General features: G+C 54.2%; 1 protein-coding gene across 1 annotated transcript in view; it reads right to left on the bottom strand.

Moving 5' to 3' along the window:
- Positions 1-7719: 7719 nt before the first annotated feature.
- Positions 7720-21450, bottom strand: part of PREX1 (phosphatidylinositol-3,4,5-trisphosphate-dependent Rac exchange factor 1) — a 118171-nt gene continuing 104440 nt past the window's right edge. The window contains exons 31-40 of the mRNA XM_010835119.1: positions 20971-21012; positions 19163-19380; positions 17214-17313; positions 15015-15158; positions 14805-14919; positions 13307-13373; positions 12120-12292; positions 11510-11612; positions 11191-11258; positions 7720-9459 (exon numbers count right to left, since the gene is read on the bottom strand). Coding sequence (XP_010833421.1) covers positions 9417-9459; positions 11191-11258; positions 11510-11612; positions 12120-12292; positions 13307-13373; positions 14805-14919; positions 15015-15158; positions 17214-17313; positions 19163-19380; positions 20971-21012 — 1073 coding nt within the window. The 3' untranslated portion in view covers positions 7720-9416. The remainder of the gene's footprint in view (positions 9460-11190; positions 11259-11509; positions 11613-12119; positions 12293-13306; positions 13374-14804; positions 14920-15014; positions 15159-17213; positions 17314-19162; positions 19381-20970; positions 21013-21450) is intronic.

A 21450-nucleotide genomic window follows, 5' to 3' on the forward strand; every position in this document is an offset into this window, starting at 1 on the left:
AAGGGGCTGGATCTTAAGGTTGGCTAGTATGATGGCAAGATGGCAAAACCACCTTCATAATCTGTAGGGCCCACTGCAGAATAAAAATGTAGAGCCCTTTATTTAAAATTATTACGAATTTGAAGGCTGTAACAGCAGAGCCTTAAGCTAATCACGAGCTCTTCTGAGCACAGATCCCTACGGAACTGCATAGGTCACACAGCCCGGAAGACAGCCCTGACTCCTTAATTCACCCCCTGAGCTGAGCATGGGGCCCCTGGAGACAGACTGCAGGAGAGAGGGCAGTGGGGAGGTGGCCCCAGTATGGGCTGCAGTCTCAGCAGCCTGAGACCCAGGTGCTTGAGTTACGGCCCTTATAACGGGGTAAAGGCCAAGGGAGCTGCTGGGAAGATGTGAGCGACATACATCAAGTGTTTAGAACAGCGTCTCTTACTAATTTCTTTACCTCTAAAGAGGAGATCCGCGTCCTTCCCAGCCTGCTGGTATCACACGACTGTAACCTCAGGACTCCAGGAGAGTTTCCCTTCCCCACCTCCACGACCAGCCTGAGTGCCTGAAGTCCCCCCATTAGTCAGTACCTCGTCTCCAGGAAAGCCCATGAACTCCCCTGCTTTGGAGTTCATCAGCGAGGAAGCTACAGAGAATAGACAGAAAAATAATTATATGTCACCATAATGCTACATATTTCATGAAACACAATAGGAAAAGCACAGCATATTGTAGAAACAGAATGTTATAATCCCGCTTCCGTTCTGGGGAGGGCTCTGGATTTACTTTTGAAAGCAGGCCTGGAGTGCAGGGAGCTGAGATGGCTCTTTTCATGTGAGAAAACTGCCTGCCCTGTGTCCAAAGCCCTCCAGTGCTCTCCTGGTTCTAGCTGTGAACCCCAAAGCCACCAGCCCGCTAGTGCCCTGGTCCCTGCCCACTCTGGTGTCAATATCCTCCCCACCAGCCTCCCTGCCCAGTGGCCTTCTCACTCCTCCCACAACTCACCAGGAGGGGAGTTCCCACCTCTGGACCTTTACACCTGCCGTTTCTTCTGCCTGGAACCAGCTATCTCTGCTCCTCACATCTCTATTCAAAGGTCCGCCCCAGCAAGGTCTTCCCTGGGCATTTATTAAATTAGCTCCCACATCTGTCCCTGCCCTCCCTCCTGCATGATTTATCTTACTGGCCTTTATGCCATCTGACATATTACACACCCATGTGTCCATTGGCTTGTCTGTGTCCTTCCAGCAGAAAATGAACTCTACAAACTCTTCACTGGTGGGATGGTGGGCCTAGAACAGGGCCTGGCACTCAGTAGGCCCTCCATAAATATTTTTAATGATACTAGTGAGGATAAGAGATGAGCCCAAATGAGTTGCTGAACCAAACACAGAGTCATATACAGGCAGACCTTGGAGATATTGTGGGTTGGGTTCCAGACCATCACACTGAGGTGAGTCACGTGACTTTTCGGTTTCCCAGTGTATATAACAGTTGTATTTACACTATGCTGTGCTGTGCTTAGTCGCTCAGTTTTGTCTGATTCTGTGTGACCCCGTGGACTGTAGCCTGCCAGGCCCCTCTGTCCATGGGATTCTCCAGGCAAGGATACTAGAGTGGGTTGCCATGCCCTCCTCCAGGGGATCTTCCCGACCCAGGGATCGAACCCAGGTCTCCCGCATTGCAGGGTACTTACACTGTACTTTGGTCTACCAAATGGGCAATAGCATTATGTCTTTAAAAAAAAAAAAAAATGCACGTGCCTTAATTGAAAAATGCTCTATTGCTAAAGAGTGCTAACCATCATCTGGCAATGTAGGGTTGCCACAGACCTTCCATTTGTGAAAAAACACAGTATCTGTGAAGTGCAATACAGCAAAGCTCAGGGAAATGAGGCCTGGTTGTATGAGTTTCTGCACACCTCTTGTGTGCCAGAGCGCTGGGGGGGAAACATTCTGGTGAATGTCCTCAGCCCAGCGTGGCTTTGCACCATCCATTATGCCCTCCTGCCAAACCAGACCCAGCACTCAGTGACTCAGACCCAGCCTGATGGAAGAACATTCCTGTGGGGACATTCAGCTCCATCCTGGTTTCCTGCAAGGGGCCTGAAGCCCCACTGAGGGTGAGAGCACAGGTGCCATTCCCCAGTGAGGGGAAGAGCAGAGGGCGGCGAGGGGGGCTGGTCGGGCCTCAAACTCACAGGCAGCAGAAAGACGCAACTGTGGATGCTCCAAACCTGAGGACGAAACTAGTGTCAGCACCTCTCATGGGAGGCTGGGGATGTATATTAACTGGAATCCTCCTTCATTCACTGATTCATTCCACCAAAGTCAATAAGGATTGGCAGAGCACCTAATATGTGCCAGCCGCTATGCCAGAAGCTGCAACACAGCTGTGAGTACGGCAGGCCCAGCGCCTGCCCTCCTAGAACCTGCCATTTAATCAGAGCAGACAATTTCTTATTGTTGCAGTTGTTGTTTAGTTGCTAAGTCATGTCTGACTCTTTCCAACGCCATGGACTATAGCCCGCCAGGCTCCTCTGTCCATGGTATTTCCCAGACAAGAATATTGGAGTGGGTCACCATTTCCCTTCTCCAGGAGATCTTCCTGACCCAGGGATCGAACCCAGGTCTTCTGCATTGGCAGGCAGATTCTTTACTGCTGAGCCACCAGGGAAGCAGACAGATAATACATGAGTTTAAAAATACCCAAAAGTAAATGAAATAAAGAATGGGATCTGTAGCATAGCAGAGGGAAATAGCATGCTGTGTTAGGGAGCCCATAAGCGATGCTATTTTTACTCAATGAGGAAGGCTTCTCAGAGGAGGTGGTTTCAACTGAGACCTGAATAGTGGAAAGGAAGCAGCTAAGGAAGAGTCAGGTGGGAAGAGGGTTCCAGGCAGAGAAAGTGACCAAGTGCAAAGTTCCTGTGGTGGGAACAAGGAACGAGACCAGGGAGCCTGAGGAAGAGAAAGAAGGCGCTGGCGGCTGACCGTCAGTCCAGTGAGGCTGGGGGCAGGAGGTGGGGGGAGACTGGAGAGGTCCGAGACCCCTGCTGCCTGTTCAGCTCCCCCAGGAGGCCTTGGTGGTGTTGGAGGAGCTGGAGGCACTGGAATCAATCCCTCCAGGTTCAAACCCTAAGGCTACATGAACTCAGGCTGGGCACATCACACTCTTGGCCTCTGCTTTCTCATCTGTAAAATCGGATTAAGAATTGTCCTCTTCTCCCAGGCACCATGAGAACTGACGAGGTTTAGTGATCAGAATTCTTGTCCAACGGGGCTGAGCCGTCCTCCCGGTCTCAGCCACTCATTCACTGATTCATTCCAGTCAAGCCAACACGTACGGCTTGGGCAGGTGCCACAACTGCCGTGCACCAGGCCCCGTGCTCTTAGCGCACAGTAGGTACTCGAGGCAGCGCTGCTACCAGGGTCTGCAGCCGCTCCCAATCTGCCAGGCCTCGGGTGCGTTTCCTCTCCCTCCACCTTGGCGACAGGCCCAGCCTTTGGGACACGCGGTGGGGGCAGTCCAGGGCCAGCACTGAAGTCACGCCCTCCTCTAGGAGCTTTATGTCCAGAGGGGAAGACCGCCAGAGACTCGGGAGGCTGCTTTGTCATTAGAAGGCCCTTCCCACCACACTCCAATGCCCTGGGGTCCCTACTAGATGAGACGGACAAGAATCCCTGCCCTTGAAGGGCAGGAGACAGAAAATGAACAAATAAATACATGGCAGGTTTCGGCCAGGTGAGAAAAAATTAAAAGGGTGAGGGGACAGGGTAAGAGCAAAGAATGGAGGGTGTGGTGACATTCGAGCAGCCTGAATGAGGGGGCAAAGCATGAGGCCGCCTGGGGGAGTCACACGTGCAAAGACCCTGGGGCAGCCCCCTCACGGCAGGAAGGCAGCCAAGCACCTTCTACTTGCTCACGATGACCACCCTTTCCTTAGTAAGACCTCTTCAACCTTTCACTCCCCTGACCCTATTTCTGCCAGGTCCTACCAGATTCTCCCATGGTGCACCTGGGCAGAGAGCCTATGAAATCCAGTGACCGCTGTAGTTCCCACCCGCTAAACGTATGACGTTGCTACCACTGCCCTGGATTCAGCAGTATTTCTGAGCTGTGCGACCGTAGGCAGGTCACTTAACTCTCTGAGTCCATCCTGTCTTCTGTAAAATCAGGCCTCAGTAGTACCTGTCTTAAAGGGCTGGCATGTGAATTATAGGAGACCACACCTTTACGCAAAGTGACCAATAGGTGCTGAGAGATCAACACGTGAGAGATTCTGAACGTTGCTATTGGTCCTCCAGAGAAGTCTAGGAGAGGCTTCTAGAAGATCAGCAGTCCTTTCTGAGGAACTGAGTTCTCCCAAATACAGGTGACAGAATCAATGCACAGAGGACAGGGCTTTGCCCAAGGCCACACAGCAGCACCCCGACTTGGGCCCTGCTGCCCTCCCCTGTCCACTCCCAGTCCTCTGGGCGGTGTTACTAGTGCCCAGAGAGGGGCAGCTTTCAGCAGTGATCCACCTCTCCTCAAAGTTCCAAAACCCTGGAGGCTTGAGGCTTGAGACGAGAAGCCCTTGCAGGTATCCTCAGAGGTTTGGCCAGGACGACCTGGTCCACAGCTCCACCTGGTGGTCAGGGCTCCCCGCCATGGCGGAGGGCACATCACTGTTAATAATTTCAGGTTCCTGATCACAGCCCTCATGAACATCTGTTTTACAGTTTACATACTTCTCACACATCCAATTGCAAGGGAAGAAAGACAGGACAGGAGGAAAAACATAAGAGAAAAGAATATAAAAATAAACAGTCTAGCTCACAGACATGTATTATGGGACAAAGAAAAACAAAAAGCTAGGAAGGAAAGAAAACCGATGGGAAAGAGACCAAAATAATCAAGAAAGAGACAGAAATAAAGGGGGGGGTGGGAATTTGACCAAGAAAAAGAGAAAATATCCACACCAAGTCAGGCCAAGCCCAGACCAGAAGGGCAGAGGATAGGACCCATATTGCAGACAGTCTCAGCCACCGCTGCCTCTGTCCCAAAGTGTGCACCCAGAACAAGTGTTTGGGTGGGAAGCCAGGCAGGCAGGAGCTGGCAACACTCAAGCCCTGGGGGTTCTGGACAGGACACGGTCCCTAGCGCCACCTGCTGGACAGATGGGGTACCACGTCTATCCCCAGGAAGTTAGATTTGGATGCAAATATCTCCATTTCTCAGAGAAGGAAACTTGAGATGGTGACTTGTTACGAGATGGTCACTCAGCAAGTACAGCAGCCTGCCAGGTACAGATGTCTGAAGATGTGTGACCTCAAAGGTCTCAGCCCAGGCCCTCCCCGTCCTCAACAATCCAGCCCAGTCCAAGAACAAGGCCAGGTGCAGAGCATGTGGTTAGAGGCATGTGCTTTGGCCACACGCAGCTAGGATATGGGCTGCTGGCTCTGACAGTGATGAGCCTTCTTTTTTGTTGTTTATCAGTGGTTCACTGACACCCAGCACTGGGCCAGAGCTGAGACAGAGCAGATACCATGGATGTGACTCCTGCTCTCGGGGTGCTTCACTGATGGCAAAGAACGGTAAATAGAGAAGCAGTTACATTTAGATACAATCACAAAGTGGCCAACACACTCCATACCACCTTTGGCTTTCCGAGTGGCCCCCAACATAGCCCACACCAAGGGACTGTGTCTAAGTCAGCGCCATTTGACAGGTGGATAAACTGAGAAGCGGGAGAGCAGAGAACTGGGGGTCGAGAGACTCACCAGCTGCAGGGACTCGCCCATCTCTCGATGCTCCGTTGGTCAGCGCAGCCACTCTTGGTCACCAGTTCCTCCCTCAGCCAACATCGCCATGGCAACTCCAGAGCCAAAGATCTGGAGATTCAGGAGGCCAGCACTGGCCAAGCTCGCCCAGGTAGGGCCATCCCAGAGACGAGCAATCAGGTAAAGGAGTGTGTTAGGCCGGGTGGGAGATGGAAAACTGACTTTGCCCAAAGGCAGTGGCCACGCCTCAGCTTCAGGTGATGTGTGACCAGGCAGGACACATGGTCCCACAAGGGCCACTGGGACCAGAGCATCTGAATTTTCAAAAGAAACCCAAATTCAGGATTTGGAAGTGAACGCTGCTGGTTCTTGAGCTTCTAATTCAAAATATCAGGAAAACGAAAACAAAACCACATCAGTTTCCAAGTTTCAGCTTGCTCACTGCCAGTTCAAGACGTCTGGTCATTTACAAAACACCCCTTCTCTGTAACAGGCCTTGATGCTGCACTTTGTACCGAGAAAGGCCTTCCAGAGCAAGAAACAGCCCCAGGCTTCCACCCCATTTGCTGATGCAGCTCTGTTGTCTGAGAAGGAAGGTGACTTGCTCAAGGCTGAAGAGACCTTAATTCTCAGTTCCAAACCAAAGCTGCCCGTGTCCCTCACTGCAGGAAAACTCACTCATCTTGCTGCAGGCCCTCTGGGTGCAGAACAGGGAGACACTTCTGCTTCCTGTAAGTGTCTGCCTGGAGGAAGGCAGCAAATCCTCCCTGTTGACCCCAAATATATATCGAGGTGATGGCTCTCCCCTTAGAGTGATTTTCCCGGGATCCAAATACAGGCTTCAGATAATTCAAGTAATCAGTCCATCACTGTGCCCCAAATCCCACCAGGATCTACTCTCATCTATAACGTTATTGAGTCTTTCGAAACCTGTAATTGAAAGACACGAGGCTCTTTCCGGGAGAGACCCAGAGCCTGGGTCTGGAGAGAATAAGCTCTGAGAGCTAGTTTGGAAGGAAAAGAGATGAAAAGAGAAGGGGCTCTCGTCCAAAATGGCAGGACTCAGGGAAGGCCAAAGCGCGCCCATGAGAGTGAGGGCTTCAAGAGGAAGGCACCCTCAAAGAAGCCTTTCACAGAGCTCAGTGTTTTCCAAAGTGTGGGAAAGGAGGGAAGAGAGAGGGATGGGGAGGGAAGGAACAGGGTAGGGAGGAGGGAGGGAGACGGGGAAAGGCATGGGGCAGACAATTCAGGCCTGAGGATTAGATTTCTCTGCCTGGGCAGACAGACCCAGGCAGCTTCATAAAGATGGCTCAGGGCCTTGGCAGGTGAGAACCCGTGGACAGCCTTGGGACCTAGACCACAGGACCCAGTGTGAGGTACCATATCTGCATGGCTCTGTTCTGATTGGCCCGTGTGTGGCCAGTGTGAATTCTGATTGGCCAGGAACCAGCCAACCATGTGTTGAGCATTTGGAGCTCCACTCCCGTGGGATTCCGGACCGAATGGACCTTGCAGGTTGGGGTGATGGATGGCCCATCCCTCAGACCACCTTGATCCTTAGGCACACGTGAGACAGGGAGTCCTGGCAGGACACCAGCAGGAGGCAAGGGAATGCCTAGAGAAATAGTCCCTTTTTTCCACCATCACACTGAAATGAGTACTCAGAACCCAAAACAAAGGCGAAATACACATACATAAAGACAGTGATTTTCTTGGCCCATCTGAGATGCAGACCCACCGCGCGATCTCGGGTAGTCCTCACCACTCCCCTGCATAAAATATATACATACTACCCTCATTTTAGAGGAGGAAACTGAGGTTCAGTGTGGTAACTCACGGTACCAATGGAACCGTCCTCCGCGCCATCTTCACGGCCGTTGCTTACTCTGCCTATGACACGTGCAGGCTCAACCATCCCCAATGCCACCAGGGTCACCCCCGAAGGAACCCACCACAGATCAGGATCTTTGTATTATAAACCAACTTTTAATAATAATAAAAAAATCTATCATGAATTGAATGAGAAGATCTGTACATTGTAAAGTAAACCAGTGCACAACGCCCTTGTCCGCAGGGAACCCTCTCCCTTTCTGCCATGGGGGTCCTATATTTGTATCAGGCCACCTCTGTCCAGCGACAAGCTCACCTCTTGCAATCTGATGCAGGGTGGCAAGAGAGGGAAGGTGACTCCTGGGGATTCAGGGAGCCAAGATGTTGATGCGGCTTCAAGCCTGCAGGGCAGAGGGAAACCTACACCTGATTTCACCCATCAGCCAAGGCTGGAAAGGCATGTCCCTGCTGGTGACAGGAGCTGGAGGGGACAAACTCCAGGGGTGGGGAGGGTGGGGAAGGGGGCCGGACAGGGGGTAGATCCTGTGTAGGTTCCTGTGCCCTGGTGGGCAGGGTAGCTTCCTGTCTCTCTGGCTGGCTGAGAAGTCCCAAATGCCCTGCTGCTGCCTTGCTCTGGATTAACATTAAAAAATAAATTACAGAAGCCACCACTCAGGGTTTGCCAGCAGCCCCTCTACCACAGAGGACAGACACTGGTGTGGGACTGCCTCTCCAGTGGATGGTTCAACTCCCTCCAGCCCCCAGGCCTGGCCCAGCCACCTCTGAAACCCTTGGAGCCAGTCATTCGAAGAACAAAGTGATTCACCCTAATACAGGCCAATGGCTAGAGAACTGAAGGTGGGTGGGGAAAGGAACCCTAGTCGATACCTGTAAGCAATATCTTAAGACCCTAATACTTAAAAAGATGAAATACTGACATTTTTTGAATTTTCAATAATTTAGTTTTTTTTTTTCTTTTTTTAGTAGAACTGGGGAAAGTTGTCAATACTACTTTATGTTGGTCCCCTGTTAGACAATATAGCTTTCTTTGAAATTTAAAACGCAAATATATACTCACACAACCTGGGGGGCGGTGGGGGGCGGGGACGGGGTGAGGTGGGAATCTCAACACAACCAATGACAACATAAAAATCCCAAAATAAACCATAGAGAGTTCACGCCATATAAATAAAGTGGGGCAAATCTTGTGCCCTGGGCTGATGGCTCCAGTTCTAATGGCGTTGATAGAGGAAGCCAGGGTGGCTTTCAACCGTCCTCTTGGTAATAAGTGTTGTGCCCTGTCCCTCTGTCTTTCCTGGCAGAGGTCTGGCTTTTCTGAGTCCATTGGGGAGGTTAGTACAGGGTTAGAGGGGGATCTGGAAGCTAAGGTGAGGAAGAGACACGTGTGGTCACCTGGAATGTGGGCTTAGAAGGAAACCAGGGGTTTCCAAAGTGCAGGTTGAGTCATCCCGAGGGAGTTGGGGCCACGGGCCTCCAGCTGCAGCGCCCCTGACATCTCCCCTGAGTCCTGGGGACTTCTGGACAGGAGCCCAGGCCCTGGAGGCACCCATCAGTTCTGTGGGTCCCCAGGACCCCCTCTGGCTTCTGGCAGAAGTGTGGAGAATGTGCTGGGCCAGGGCCAATCTCCAGTTCATCCACGAGTCAGGGCACAGTTTATCCTCCCAGAAGGTGACATGATGGAGGAGGCCGGGCAGATCTCGAGGCAGGCGGAGTGGAGGCCTTGGGCCAGCTCTGGAGAAGGCTGCGTGGCCCCCTGTGTCCTTGTGAACCCCGGCTCCAGAGGATGCAGCCGGGCATCAGGCACCTCGGCGTTTAGAGGTCTCCATCCACCGGTGGCTGGCAGAGGCGGTAGAGCCTGGTGGATGGAGGTGAAGAGGATGAGGGGCGGCCACGGCCCGTTATTATTATCGTCGCAACATGTGATTTATGTGAACGTGCAATCATGCCCAGAAAGCAAAACTCAGCAGGTGTAAAAAGATGCAGAGTAAAAAATTACTGAGGTTGCCCACACTCTGCTCCAGCAGGCCAGTCCCCGCCCCTCAGCAGTCTTGCTCCCTCCAGACTAGCAAGGGGTTTACACATACAATGCAAACACATGCACCCGTGTGTGTCAAGATACGCATGTGGGTGTGTGATTACACGTGTGGGTATCTGTGCATTTTTCCACACTAATGGTGGCCAAGTAGACCCAGCACTCTGCCCCTGGAGTTTTTCATTTAATACACCTTGGGGGCTTCTCCCTGCAGCACGTGCAGACCTGCCTTGGCTTTCTTTCTGCACTGGGAGGATTCTGAGCCCCACCTTCAAGTAAGAAGGAGTCACTAAGAGGTTTCAAGCAGGAGAGAGCATATACGCCGTGCGAGAAGGATGGCAGGGGGACCAGACAGGAGATGGCCACAGAGACACAGACAAGACAGGGAAGCAGGAAGGCACAGGGCTCAGGAAGGGGATGGTCTGGGTTCAGAAGGGCAGCTCTGATTCTGTGTGTTAGCTGTGTGACCTCGGACAAGATACTTAACCTCTCTGGGCCTCACTGTCCCCACTGCCCATGGCAGATAACACGAGTACCTTGCTCACAGAGTTGTTTAAGCAAATAAGTCAACATAGGTAAAGAGATGGGAATGGTGCCTGGAGCAGGGGAAGTGACATAGAAAAGCATTTAAGGGACTTCCCTGGTGGTCCAGTGGCTGGAACTCCACACTCCCAATGCAGGGGGCCCAGGTTCAGCCCCTAGTAGGGGAACCAGATCCCACACACCGCAACTAGGAACACACAAGTAAGGATCTCGCACGCCACAGCTAAAGATCCTGCCTACCATGATGAGGATTCCACACGCGGCAACCAAGACCCAGGACAGCCAAACTCATAAAAAATAAAGAAATAAATTTTTGAAAAGTATTTAAAAGCAACATGGGCCAAGAGTGTAGACAAAAGCTACTGGAACACATGGAAGATCTGCATGAGTTCTTGTATTGCTCCAACACCGTTTCCTAAGTCTTGACAATGTCCTGTGGTTACATGAGACATTATCCTGGTGGGGGGGGCGGGGCATTGCTCCATGAAGGACCCCTGAAAACTCCGTAGTATTTTTCTAACTTCTTGTGGTCAAACTATTTCAAACTAAAAAGTTATTTAAAAAGTGTGGGTCGATGTCAAAAGCAAATCAGGACAGTGTGGATGGAGAAAGAAAACGCACTAAAATGAATTATTCCTAGGACAGGGGGCTGCGCACAGTGCTATGAGAAGGTCTGACACTGACTCGGAGACGACGAGGCCATGAGGACAGGAAGAAGCAGGTGGGCTGAGGGCTCTGAGGGCAGCAGAGAAGCAGCACTGGGTGAGCAAGTTTGGGGGGGTGGGGCACACAGATCGTTGCCCCACACTTCACTTGGGACCGGCCTCACTTTCCCAGCCAAAGTGGGAGCCCTGGGAGGTAACAGACTAAGTCCTATTTGCCATTTCCCAAAGTAGGGGATCCCATAAATGAGAGGGGAGGACCCATCTAAATGCCAGGGCGTCTGTCTGCGGTGAGGCCAACCCCAAGGAAGGGAGCAGAGGGAAGGGGTGGAGGGGAACAGCCACTCACCGCGGGGCGCCCTGGGGCACCTGGTCCTTGACCCGGAGGTTTTTGGCCAAAATCTCCACCCTGGGGCCCTGGAAAGAGAGAACAGTGAGGGCCCAGCTGTCTCTTCGTGGAGCGCAGGGCGCTTGAGGAGGTGTGTGGGTGTGGGTGGGGTGACTGGGAGATCCCCAGAAGCTAAGATCTGCAGCCCCTCCAGAGGGGACACGGTCATCAGCCCCATCCCCAGGTGGCCCCCCATCCCACCTGGGCTGTGAGCCCACCACGCCCAGGCCTGGGCACCTCCCCTGCAGTCTGACAGGGCCCTGGGGCCTAGACACCTTACCTGTTTCCGCATGATGTCTGTGGCCTGCATGATGCACTTGGGCAGCAGCCCGTGGCTCCGCGCCAGGATGGCCGCCTGCTCCAGGGAGAGGCTCAGGGTGCTCCTGCAGTGGGGTGGCAAGGGGTGGGGGGCAGCACGTGAGACGTGGGCGACGTCCTGCCCCCCACACAGCACCCAAAACCCCGATCGGAGCAGCAGGGACAACGGACAGAAGCGAGACAGTGGTCTAGCCCGGCTCCAACCAATACGGGCGCCCATTCTTGCCCGTGTTCTATGGATGCTCCAGCAGAACCAGACGGCTCAGCCGCTCGGTCACGCCAACCAGAGTCAGGGGGCTGGGAAGTTCGGCAGCTCTCCCAGGACCACCTTCCCCTGAGGTCCCATCTCACAGAGGACAAACTGAGGCCGAGAGTGGGCCATGGCCTTGTCTGGGCTCAACAGGGAGCGGAAGAACCAGGTTTCGAAACAGGCCTCATCTCCCATCTTGGAGCCCCAACCCGCAGAGGCACGCCCAGCCCCCTCCCGGCCACGCCCTCCTTCACCCCACGCTGGGGCCCCACCCGCCTAGAGGTCCGGCCACGCCCCCTCCGCCGACTGTGCATCCGCGCACCTCTGCATGCCGGTGGCGCACATGGCGATCTGGCAGGCCCCCAGGCGGTAGCAGAGCTCGGAGGAGATGGGGATGAGGCCGGCGCCCAGGCTCCCGGCGGCACCAGGCTTGGGGTGGACCAAGGACTTCATGAGGCGGCAGAGCTCGTCCAGGGCGTTGATGGGGCGAATCAGCTGCGAGGTGCACAGGCCGGGAAGGTCAAAGGAGGCCCCCCACCCGGCCTTCTGCCCCAGTCTTCACCTCCGATCAAGCTCCATCACAGCAGCTGTCTTCCCCACTCTGTCACCGGGTGACTGAGCCAGAATTCTTCCACGACCCCTGCGGCTGCCCCACAATCTGGCATTCGGCACGCACAGTATGGTTCAGGCCTTATCCTCCCATCGAATTCTCTTCACCTGCACAGGTGAAGCCAAGAGCCAGCGCCCCTCCCCGTCCTCTCTAAACAGCAGCCTCTCCCCCCGGGAACAGTCAGTGCCCCCACTCTCCACCCCCTGCTCCCCGGCTTGTCGGGCATTGCCAATGCAGGCACAGAACTCTGGCCAAGGCTTTCTGTGTCATCTTAAGACTCTGCCAGCAGACTACAAACCCCCAAAGGGCCGTGCCCCCCCCTTCTCCTGGAGCCCCAGCCTCACAGCCTGAGGCCAGGAGCCCCCATAGTACCCTCAGAACTGAGGCCCAGTAGTGCCTGGGCAGAGGGAGAAAGGCCTGGAGCACGCAGGGGATGGGGTGGGTCAGGGGTTGGGGGCGGAACAGCCCCTAGACGGCCGAGTGTGACACACAGGAGCGTGGCTGGAACAGCCAGATCTTTCCATTACTCAGGATAGGCCAGAAGCCTCTGTTTTATGGGAAATCTTCTGACTTTTAAATGCTGGCAACAAATAGGAAACAAACAAAAAGAACACTGCATGGCCATAACCTGCGTGGGGCTCTAGACCCAGAGCAATGCTGCAAGGAGTGGGTGCCAGGGAGAACACATCATCTAAGGAATTCTAAAGCGGGTCAGGGAGAAATTGGAATTTCTAGAATGGGGAGGGTGCTGGGGACCCCAGGAGACGTCCTGGAGAAGGGACTGCAGAGGCAGTGTCCCAGCCAGCATTCTGGCTGGGTGTCACCCTGGTCACTGTGCAACCCGGCAAACCCCCGGCCCTGCCCAGATTCCACGGCAGGTGAGGGGAGAGGGGGCACACCTGGTCTATCTTCACCGCCGTGGTGCTGGCGTCCGTGGGCAGGTTAGACCGTTCCAGGTAAAATGCCCTGAAAGAGATGAGAAGTGTGAGGCTGGGGCCACCACACCCCCCATCCCATCCCCTTCTCCCGCCCCTGCCCCACCACAGCCTCTTTGTCTCCCAACAACTCAATGAAACGAATCAGGGAGAGTGGCTGACACAGCTCTCCATGCCCACAGTCACCTGTTCCTCCAACAGCCCAGGAGGAAGCAGGAAGGGTCCTCAAATGCCCCCTCCCCCGACTGCCCATCTGAATCAGCACCCCACTCTCTCTCCCGTGCTGGTGCGTCTCTCCTCTGACACCACCATCACTTGACAGGTGACACTGCTTGTTTACTGGTTTATTGCTCATCTCCCCTTCTAGAATAGCACTCAGCCAAATAGTTGACATTTTAAGCTGTGTGGACCAGTCTGTCTCTCTAGAGATGCTATGCAGCTCTGCTGTTGCCGCACAAAAGAAGCCATAGACGATACATACAGGGATGAACATGGCTGTGTGCTAATAAAACTTTATTGACAAAACGGGGTGGTGGGGTCCAGGGGCCATGGCTGCTCTAGAATCTACACTCCATCAAGAACAGGCTTTGTGCAGTCACTGCTGACTCCTAAGCAAGCACCCAGAACAGAGCCTGGCCCACAGGAGGTTTCAACTGACAGGTGCTGAAGGAAGGGATGAATGCAGATCACAGAGACCATATTTTAAATATTCAGCAAACGGCAGAGAACAGACCGATGGCACTGATCGATCCAAAGAGATGCCAGATGTAATAACAGAGGTGACTGTTCTCCCTGCATAGACAAATGAAAGTATCATTCTCCCATTTCCGAATGGTAAAGCTGGGCTAGGCCCGCTTACCACACCCTGACACCCTGGTGTCCTGCTTCTCAGCCCACCTTCTTCATGGCGGGAGAAGGTGAGGCGGAAGGAGGAAGGGGCCAGAGTCAGGGCAGCAGGAGTGGGGCTCCTTCCTTGGGCCCAAGGCTTCCTCCTGGTGAATGTGACCCCTACTCTCCTCTTCTCCTTGGCGGGCGTCTCCTCTGAGCAGGGCCAAGGCCCTGGGGTCACACCCCTCACTCACAGGCTCAAGGATCCTAGGGCCCCCCGTCACAGCTCCCTCCCCCATGCAGAATGAAACAGGCATCTCCTCCCAGCTGGCAGGACCTGCTACGAAGCCAAGCAGACCCAGTTCAAAGCTCAGCTCAGCCAGTGTCTAGCTGCATCCCTTGGGTGTGCTCCCTGGGCCTCAGTTTCCCTCATCTGTAAAATGGGTTAGAAAGGTAACTACTGTGAGAATCTGAGGAGCTCGTGTAGGCAGAGGGACTGACACCCAGTAGGTGCTCAAGAAACGGCACTTTGCCCGCCCAAGCACTGGGGGCTCTCTGGTGCCTTCCACGCAAAGGCCCCCTCCAGGTGACAGTGTCCAGGATCCTGGCCCCAGCGCGAGGCCCACGCAGGTACCTGAGTTTGCGGTAATACTGCTGAACCTTCTCCAGAGACTGGGCATTGATCTCCTGCTGCAAATCTTCCACAGTCTGGCTGCCTGGAGGAGGCGAGACCTCCATGTTCTCCAGAGCTGTGAAAGGAGAAGACGGGCGAGGCAGGTGCTTGGCCCCCAGCGGGCACAGCCGTTCCCCCGTGGGGCCCCCACGGCCCGTCTCCGCAGCTCACCTTTCGTGAAGAGCACAGTGTGGAGCCTCAGGCTGGCCCCGCTCTCCAGGCGGGAGGGCAGCTTGGAGAAGTGGTAGCTGTCCAGGTAGAGGACGACCTTCAGCGCCTGCCGGCTGCCCTCAATGTGGTAGAAGACATTGGTATCTGTCGGGGGACATGGTGGGCCAGGGACACAGCTGTAAGGGCAGCTTCAGACCCTCCTTCAGACCTCAGAGCCGCGGCTACAGGCCTCCCTGCCCTCCCGTCCAGGGGTGCCCCATGCTCAGAGGAGCAGCCTCTGACCTTCCTTTTTCCCCTCCCTCAACAGGTCTGTTTCCACTGCTTAATTCTTAAACCTGACACTGATTCTGTCCAGCTGGGGAGTCGTCCACATTTGTCTTCAGAGCCTCACCAAGGTTCCTTGCACCCTCGCCCGGTAGCCCCGGGCCTCCACCGGGCAGAAGCTGCCTTCAAACAGCACCTGCACCTTGCTTACACCCATAGGGAAGAGCACGCGGCCGGGTGGCACTGGCACCCCATCCCATGTCTGTGCAGACATCACTAATCAATTGGTGATTCTCTCTGAGCCCAACTTGGCCTCTAGACAGGCAGCCACTGTCAACCAATTCCAACAGGCACCCGAAACAAAACTCACTGTCCAACTAGACTCCAGTCCACATATTCTCAACAGGGTGCTATTGCCTCTAAGGAGGTGAAAACTGGTTCTTATGGGGAAGGCAAAAAAGACATTATCCTTTCCATGTATAAAGCACAGACATACATACAATACCTAAACGGATATACAGTTTATCCATCATACTAAAACTTCATAGTGAGTGAAGTCGCTCAGTCATGTCCAATTCTTTGCGACTCCGTGGACTGTAGCCTGCCAGGCTCTTCCATCCATGGGATTTTCCAGGATAGAATACTAGAGTGGATTGCTATTTCCTTCTTCAGGGGATCTTCCCGACCCAGGGATGGAACCTGGGTCTCCCGCACTGCAGGCAGACTCTTTACTGTCTGAGCCACCAGGGAAGCCCCATGGGGGTGTGTGGCGATCAGCAAAAAATTGTCTAAATAGGATCCTCAGGGAGGTGATAAAAAACAACAATTAAAAAAAAAAAGGACCAGTGGTTCTCAAACTTTGCTGCTGCGTTCAGTTGCTAAGTCATGTCCAGCTCTCTGTGACCCCACACCAGGCTCCTTTGTCCTCCACTAGCTCACAGAGTCAGCTCAACTTTGTGTCCAGGTCTTCAAACTAGCTTCAAAAGCACCAGGAGAACTTATTATCACAGATTTCTAGGCTCTACTTCCAGTTTTGGATTCAGGAAGTCCTGGATGGGGCCCAGAATTAGTTTTTCTAACAGTCCTCCAGGTGCTGGTCCAGGGATCACAGAGAACCATGGCTCTAGAACTGAGCCCAGCGGTTCTCAGTCCTGGCTGTACATTTAAGTTTCCTGGAAAACTTATCTAGAATCCCAATGTCCAGGATTCATCCCACAGACTGAATCCAAATTGCCAGGGCCAGGAGTAGGACCAAGCCTCAGTATCTGAAAAGCTCCCCGGGGTATCCCAGTGCAGTCAGGGCTGAGACTGGGCTAGACTGTGAGCTCCAGGAGGGCAGAAACCATGGCCACATCTCTCTCCACTGCAGCCCCAGAACCTAAAACTGAGCCTTACACACAGGACGTGCTCATAATTATAGGGATGTGGATGGATGGATGAGGGGGTGGATGGATGGGATGGTGGATGGATGGGGTAAATGGGTAGAGGGAGGTAGAGGGATGGGTGGGTGAATGAATACATGGATAGATAGATGGGTGGATGGATGAGTAGATTAATAAATGGATGAGTGCGTGGGCAAGCAGAAAGATGGGGGGAGGGAGGGAGAACGAAAGGAAAGAAGAAAATTATGGTGTTAAGTTCTTAGAAAATCTTAACACATCTTCATTCCAAAGAAGGTTATCTCTGGGAGTTTTCATTAAGAACTGGGTCCTGGCTGTTCTTCCCTCCTAAGTGCTGTTGGAGATGGCTGGGCTTATATGAAATGAGACCCCCTTCTTCCACATATGTTGGGAGCAGGCGGTTTGAAAGCACTGGGTCCCAGGTCAACCCTAGGCAGCTGGCCTGGTGACAGAGGGAGGGGCAGGGTGACCCCAGAGCAGCCCCTTCCACCCCAGAACCCCAACTCTCTCAGTGGGGGTGGGAGGAATCACTCACTGGCCACACAGTTCTCATCCAGCTGCTTGAATGAGAAAGTGACGTTGTCCAGCTCCGAGAGGGTCACCCAGATGTCTTCCAGCATGGTCCGTTCCTCCTTCTGCAGGAGGAAGACAGGGTGGAGGAGTTTCAGACCCCACCCCTGCCCCGGGTTTTATTTCAAGATGCTGCGATTCAACTCCGGTTGACACACCAGGCTGTGGCCCTTCCAGGCAGGAGGTCCCGTGCAGGGCTCTCCAGAGCTGGATAGGAGATCACGTTCACTCCAGGCCTGTCCCACCTCTTCCAGGTCAGAGCCCACCTCTGCTCTAATGTGCCGGGTGGCTCTCTTTCCTGAGCCCTCCCACCAATCCCACTGAACTGTTCCAACCCAGCACCCAGTTCAGAGCCTGCATATCTTGTCGACTGATGAATTAACACACTGGGTCTCGGTGACTTCATCTGAGAGAAGGAAAGTGAGGGCTGGGTATTCATGTCCAGAAATCAAGTGAGAAGGTATCTGCCATCAGGCGGGCGCCCGTCTGCAGCACTGGCCAGCAGAGGGAACCCCAAGGCCACACTTTCCCAACCAGCCTGCAGTTGTGACTTCTCCTCCCACCTGGGAAAATGTCTAGGAGGCTCAGAGCTGCAGAAGCCAGGGGAGCTCCGGCCTGGGCGTGCAGGTAGAGGAACAAATACCACAGAGAAGGTTTTTATTCCTGGGGGACATTGGCTCTAAGTACCGGTACCCCACAATGCTGAGTCACTGGCTCTGCCATCACCCCCAGGGGCTGGTAGAAGGACCCACCCTGATACTGAGCCCTGAGAGTGAATAAGCAGGGCAACGAGGGATAAAAGAGAAGATGCAGAGAAAGCAGATCAGCTGGGGGAACTGGGCTTAGCATAGGACTCCCACAGTTCCCACCCGCTCCCTGGGCCTTAGTGTTCTCATCCTTAAAAAGTGGGTATAAAGGACCTGCCTTGGGGCTCCTGCAAGGACTAAACCAGAAGCTACTTGCACCGAGGAAGTTCACCTGGATCATCACAAACGCCTGCTCACAGGTCTCCCAGCCTCTGCCCTTACCCCTCCACACTCTTCCCCACCCCACAGCCCCAGGTGATCCTTTAAGTGCCAAAGTGAGATCCTGTCCCTCCTCTGCTCAAAACCCTCCCCTGGCTCCCACCCACTTGAAGGAACAGCCAAAGTCTTACAAGAGCCTGTGAGACCCGCACAGTCAGACCCGGGGGGTTCTCAGGACTTGCAGCCCCTCCCTGGGCTCACTGTTCCAGCCACACTGGGAACCTTGTCGTTTCTCAAACACTGCGTGCCTGCTCCAGCCTCAGGGCCTTTGCACCTGCTGTCTTCTCTGCTTGGAGGGCTCCTCCCCAGGGTCCGATGGTTCATCCCCTCCCCTCCTTTGGTTCTTGGGTCAGAGGTCACCTTCTTTGTGAGGCTCCTGGTGGCCACCTTATCACACTTTCAACTGCCACTGCCCACAGCCCTTCCTGCCCCCTCCTCTGCTTAATTCTTCTCCTTCACCCTTATCACTATACATGAGGGTCTCTCAACTGCAGAACGACTGACACTTGGGGCCTAGATAATTCTCGGCTGGGGGCCGGGGTGGCTGAGCACCCTGGAGGAGCAGCCCCTCCCCTGGCCTCTACACACCAGACACCAGTACCTCCTCTTCGTCAACCGAAAACGTCTCCAGACATTGCCACGTGCCCCCTGGGGGCAGAACTGCCCCGGTGAGGACCAGAGGTCTACACCATCCGTGTCCTCGGCTACTTATCTTGATCTCCCCAAAGTCAGGATATAACATTCCTGATATAAGAACATGGTGCTGTGTGTCGAGCGCCGGGTCCCCGGTGCCTAGAACAGGGGCACCCAGCAGGTTCTCAGTGAGCCGCTGTGAATGAACGAACGAGGAGCGTGACGGCGGAGCGCGCCCTCCCCGGGCCCCACTCACCACGGCTGGCGAGAGCAGGGACTGGCAGTGCAGCAGGACGCCCGTGGCCGCCACCTGCTCCAGCCACTTGCGGCTGGCGTCCCGGCTGCTCTCCTCGTACTCCCCATTGTTGTTGTAGCGGTAGCTCAGGGCCGCCAGCAGCTGCTCGGAGAAGGCGCACACGGCGGCCACCAGGGCCTGGCAGAAGATGCCATCCCGCCGCAGCTGCAGCTCTGTATCTGCGGGTGGAGGGGGCAGAGGGGCCACGCGGGGCCATCAGCAGGCTGGCACCCCGAGGCCCCGAGCTAGCCCCCTCTCCCCTAACCGGACCACCCATCTGGGCCCAACTTGCCAAAATTCTCTCCATCCCCCGGCACCAAAAGCCAACTCCTTTAAAAACTGACTCTCCTAAAGCAAGCCGATCTGTGTCAGAACTCAACTCTCTCAATGACCCCTCTGCCTATTTAAAAAAAAAAACAGGGGCTGCTTTGGTGGTCCAGTGATGAAGACGTCACCTTCTGATGTAGGAGGTTGGGGGGCGGCTAAGATCCCACGGGCCTCATGGCCAATAAACCAAAACATCAAACAGAAGCGATGTTGTGACAAATTTAGTAAAGACTTAAGAAAAAAAAATGATCCTCATTAAAAAAAAAAATCTTTAAAAAACAAACTTGTGATTTCCCTAACACTTGCCCCAAACCCCTACCTTCAGCTGTTCCTTTATTTATTAGGAAATGTCTCAGCCTTGACTGAGAATGACACTGACAACAAGCTCCATGTTTGAAGAAAGGCAGTTTACTATTTTCTCTGTTTTTGAGAAGTACACTTTCTTCCTATCATCCCTCCCCCCTACCTCCAATTCCTTGGCCCCTGCCTGTGATGTGATTTGCAGAACTGGCCAATTTCAGGCAGTTGGTCATTTAGGGTTCTTATCTGATGCTGGGAGGGATTGGGGGCAGGAGGAGAAGGGGACGACAGAGGATGAGATGGCTGGATGGCATCACTGACTTGATGGATGTGAGTCTGAGTGAATTCCAGGAGTTGGTGATGGACAGGGAGGCCTGGCATGCTGCGATTCATGGGGTTGCAAAGAGTCAGACACGACTGAGCGACTGAACTGAACTGAACTGAACTGAATCTTCAGAAAGGGATTTTTTGTTTTGCTTTTGCCTGCACCACTCAGCTTACGAGATCTTAGCTTCCCCCCAAAAAAAGCTGAACCCAGGCCATGGAAGTGAAAGTGCGGCGTCCTCACCACTGAACCAGGGAATTCCCTGAAAGGCATTATTTTTGATAACTGGCAACATCCAACAGGTTTTCCGTGCCCAATTTTGACCTAGATCCTATTCTAGCTGCCCCATGGCTGAGAATTTCTGGAAGGATGGGACAGAGAACACGTCCAAGATTTCCCTGGGCGCCCATCAGCCCCTCTTCCTTCCCACCATCTGCAAGGGCAGGAAGCCCCAGGCTGGGGCTGAGGGCTCCAGCGGCAGAAAGCCTCTGAAATCATCAGTGCTGTATGCTGGGTCCTCACTGAGATCAGCCCAGGCCTGGGAGGTGACAAGAGAGAATGCTCCTAGCTCCAGGGCCTGAGACTTGTCCCCTGGACACAGGAGGAGGAAGTGAGGTCCGAGAAGTTCTCAAGGTGCTAGAGGCCACAGGGCTACCTCCCCCACAGGCAAGCCCCAAGGACCCTGTGGAAGTCAACCTTGGTCGGCAGAAGAGGCCTTCCCTGGGCTGCAGTCACGAGCGCCAGCTGCCAGGACAGCCTCTCCCGGGTGTACCCGGCATGTGCACATTGCAGACAGTTGCCCTTTCAAAGCCCTCACCTGTGCACTTCAGCAAGGCCAGGAGCAGCTGGTTCTTTCCATCTGGAAGGAGAAGGGACCGAGAAGGGAGAGGGCTGAGTGGAGTAAGCAGAAGATGCCGAGAGAGCCCAGCCTGCCCCCCGGCCCACGTGCTCTGCCCCGCTTTGCAGTGAAGCTCTGGGTACACGCAGCCAGGTTCAGGAAGCTTTGAATGAGTGTTGGGTGGATTCCAGAAACCTCAGACATCCAGGGGGTGAAACCCCAACTGTTATCTGCACCCGCCGAACAAAGACTGAAACCAGCCCCTGCAACTCCTGGGCCAGAGCCCCCAGCCCACACCTCGTACCTGCTCGTGGGCATATACAATGGGTGCTCACGTAAGTTCACACGCATCCTAAGGTACTTATTCACGCCACCCTACACGGCCAAGCCCTGCCCACATGCAGACAAAGCTCAGACCTTCCAGACACAGGCTAACATCCTGGTTTCTTTCCTTCACAT

The sequence above is a fragment of the Bison bison genome, unplaced genomic scaffold (genome assembly GCF_000754665.1).
Source record: "Bison bison bison isolate TAMUID 2011002044 unplaced genomic scaffold, Bison_UMD1.0 scf7180017864038, whole genome shotgun sequence".
In the NCBI taxonomy this organism is placed as follows: domain Eukaryota; kingdom Metazoa; phylum Chordata; class Mammalia; order Artiodactyla; family Bovidae; genus Bison; species Bison bison.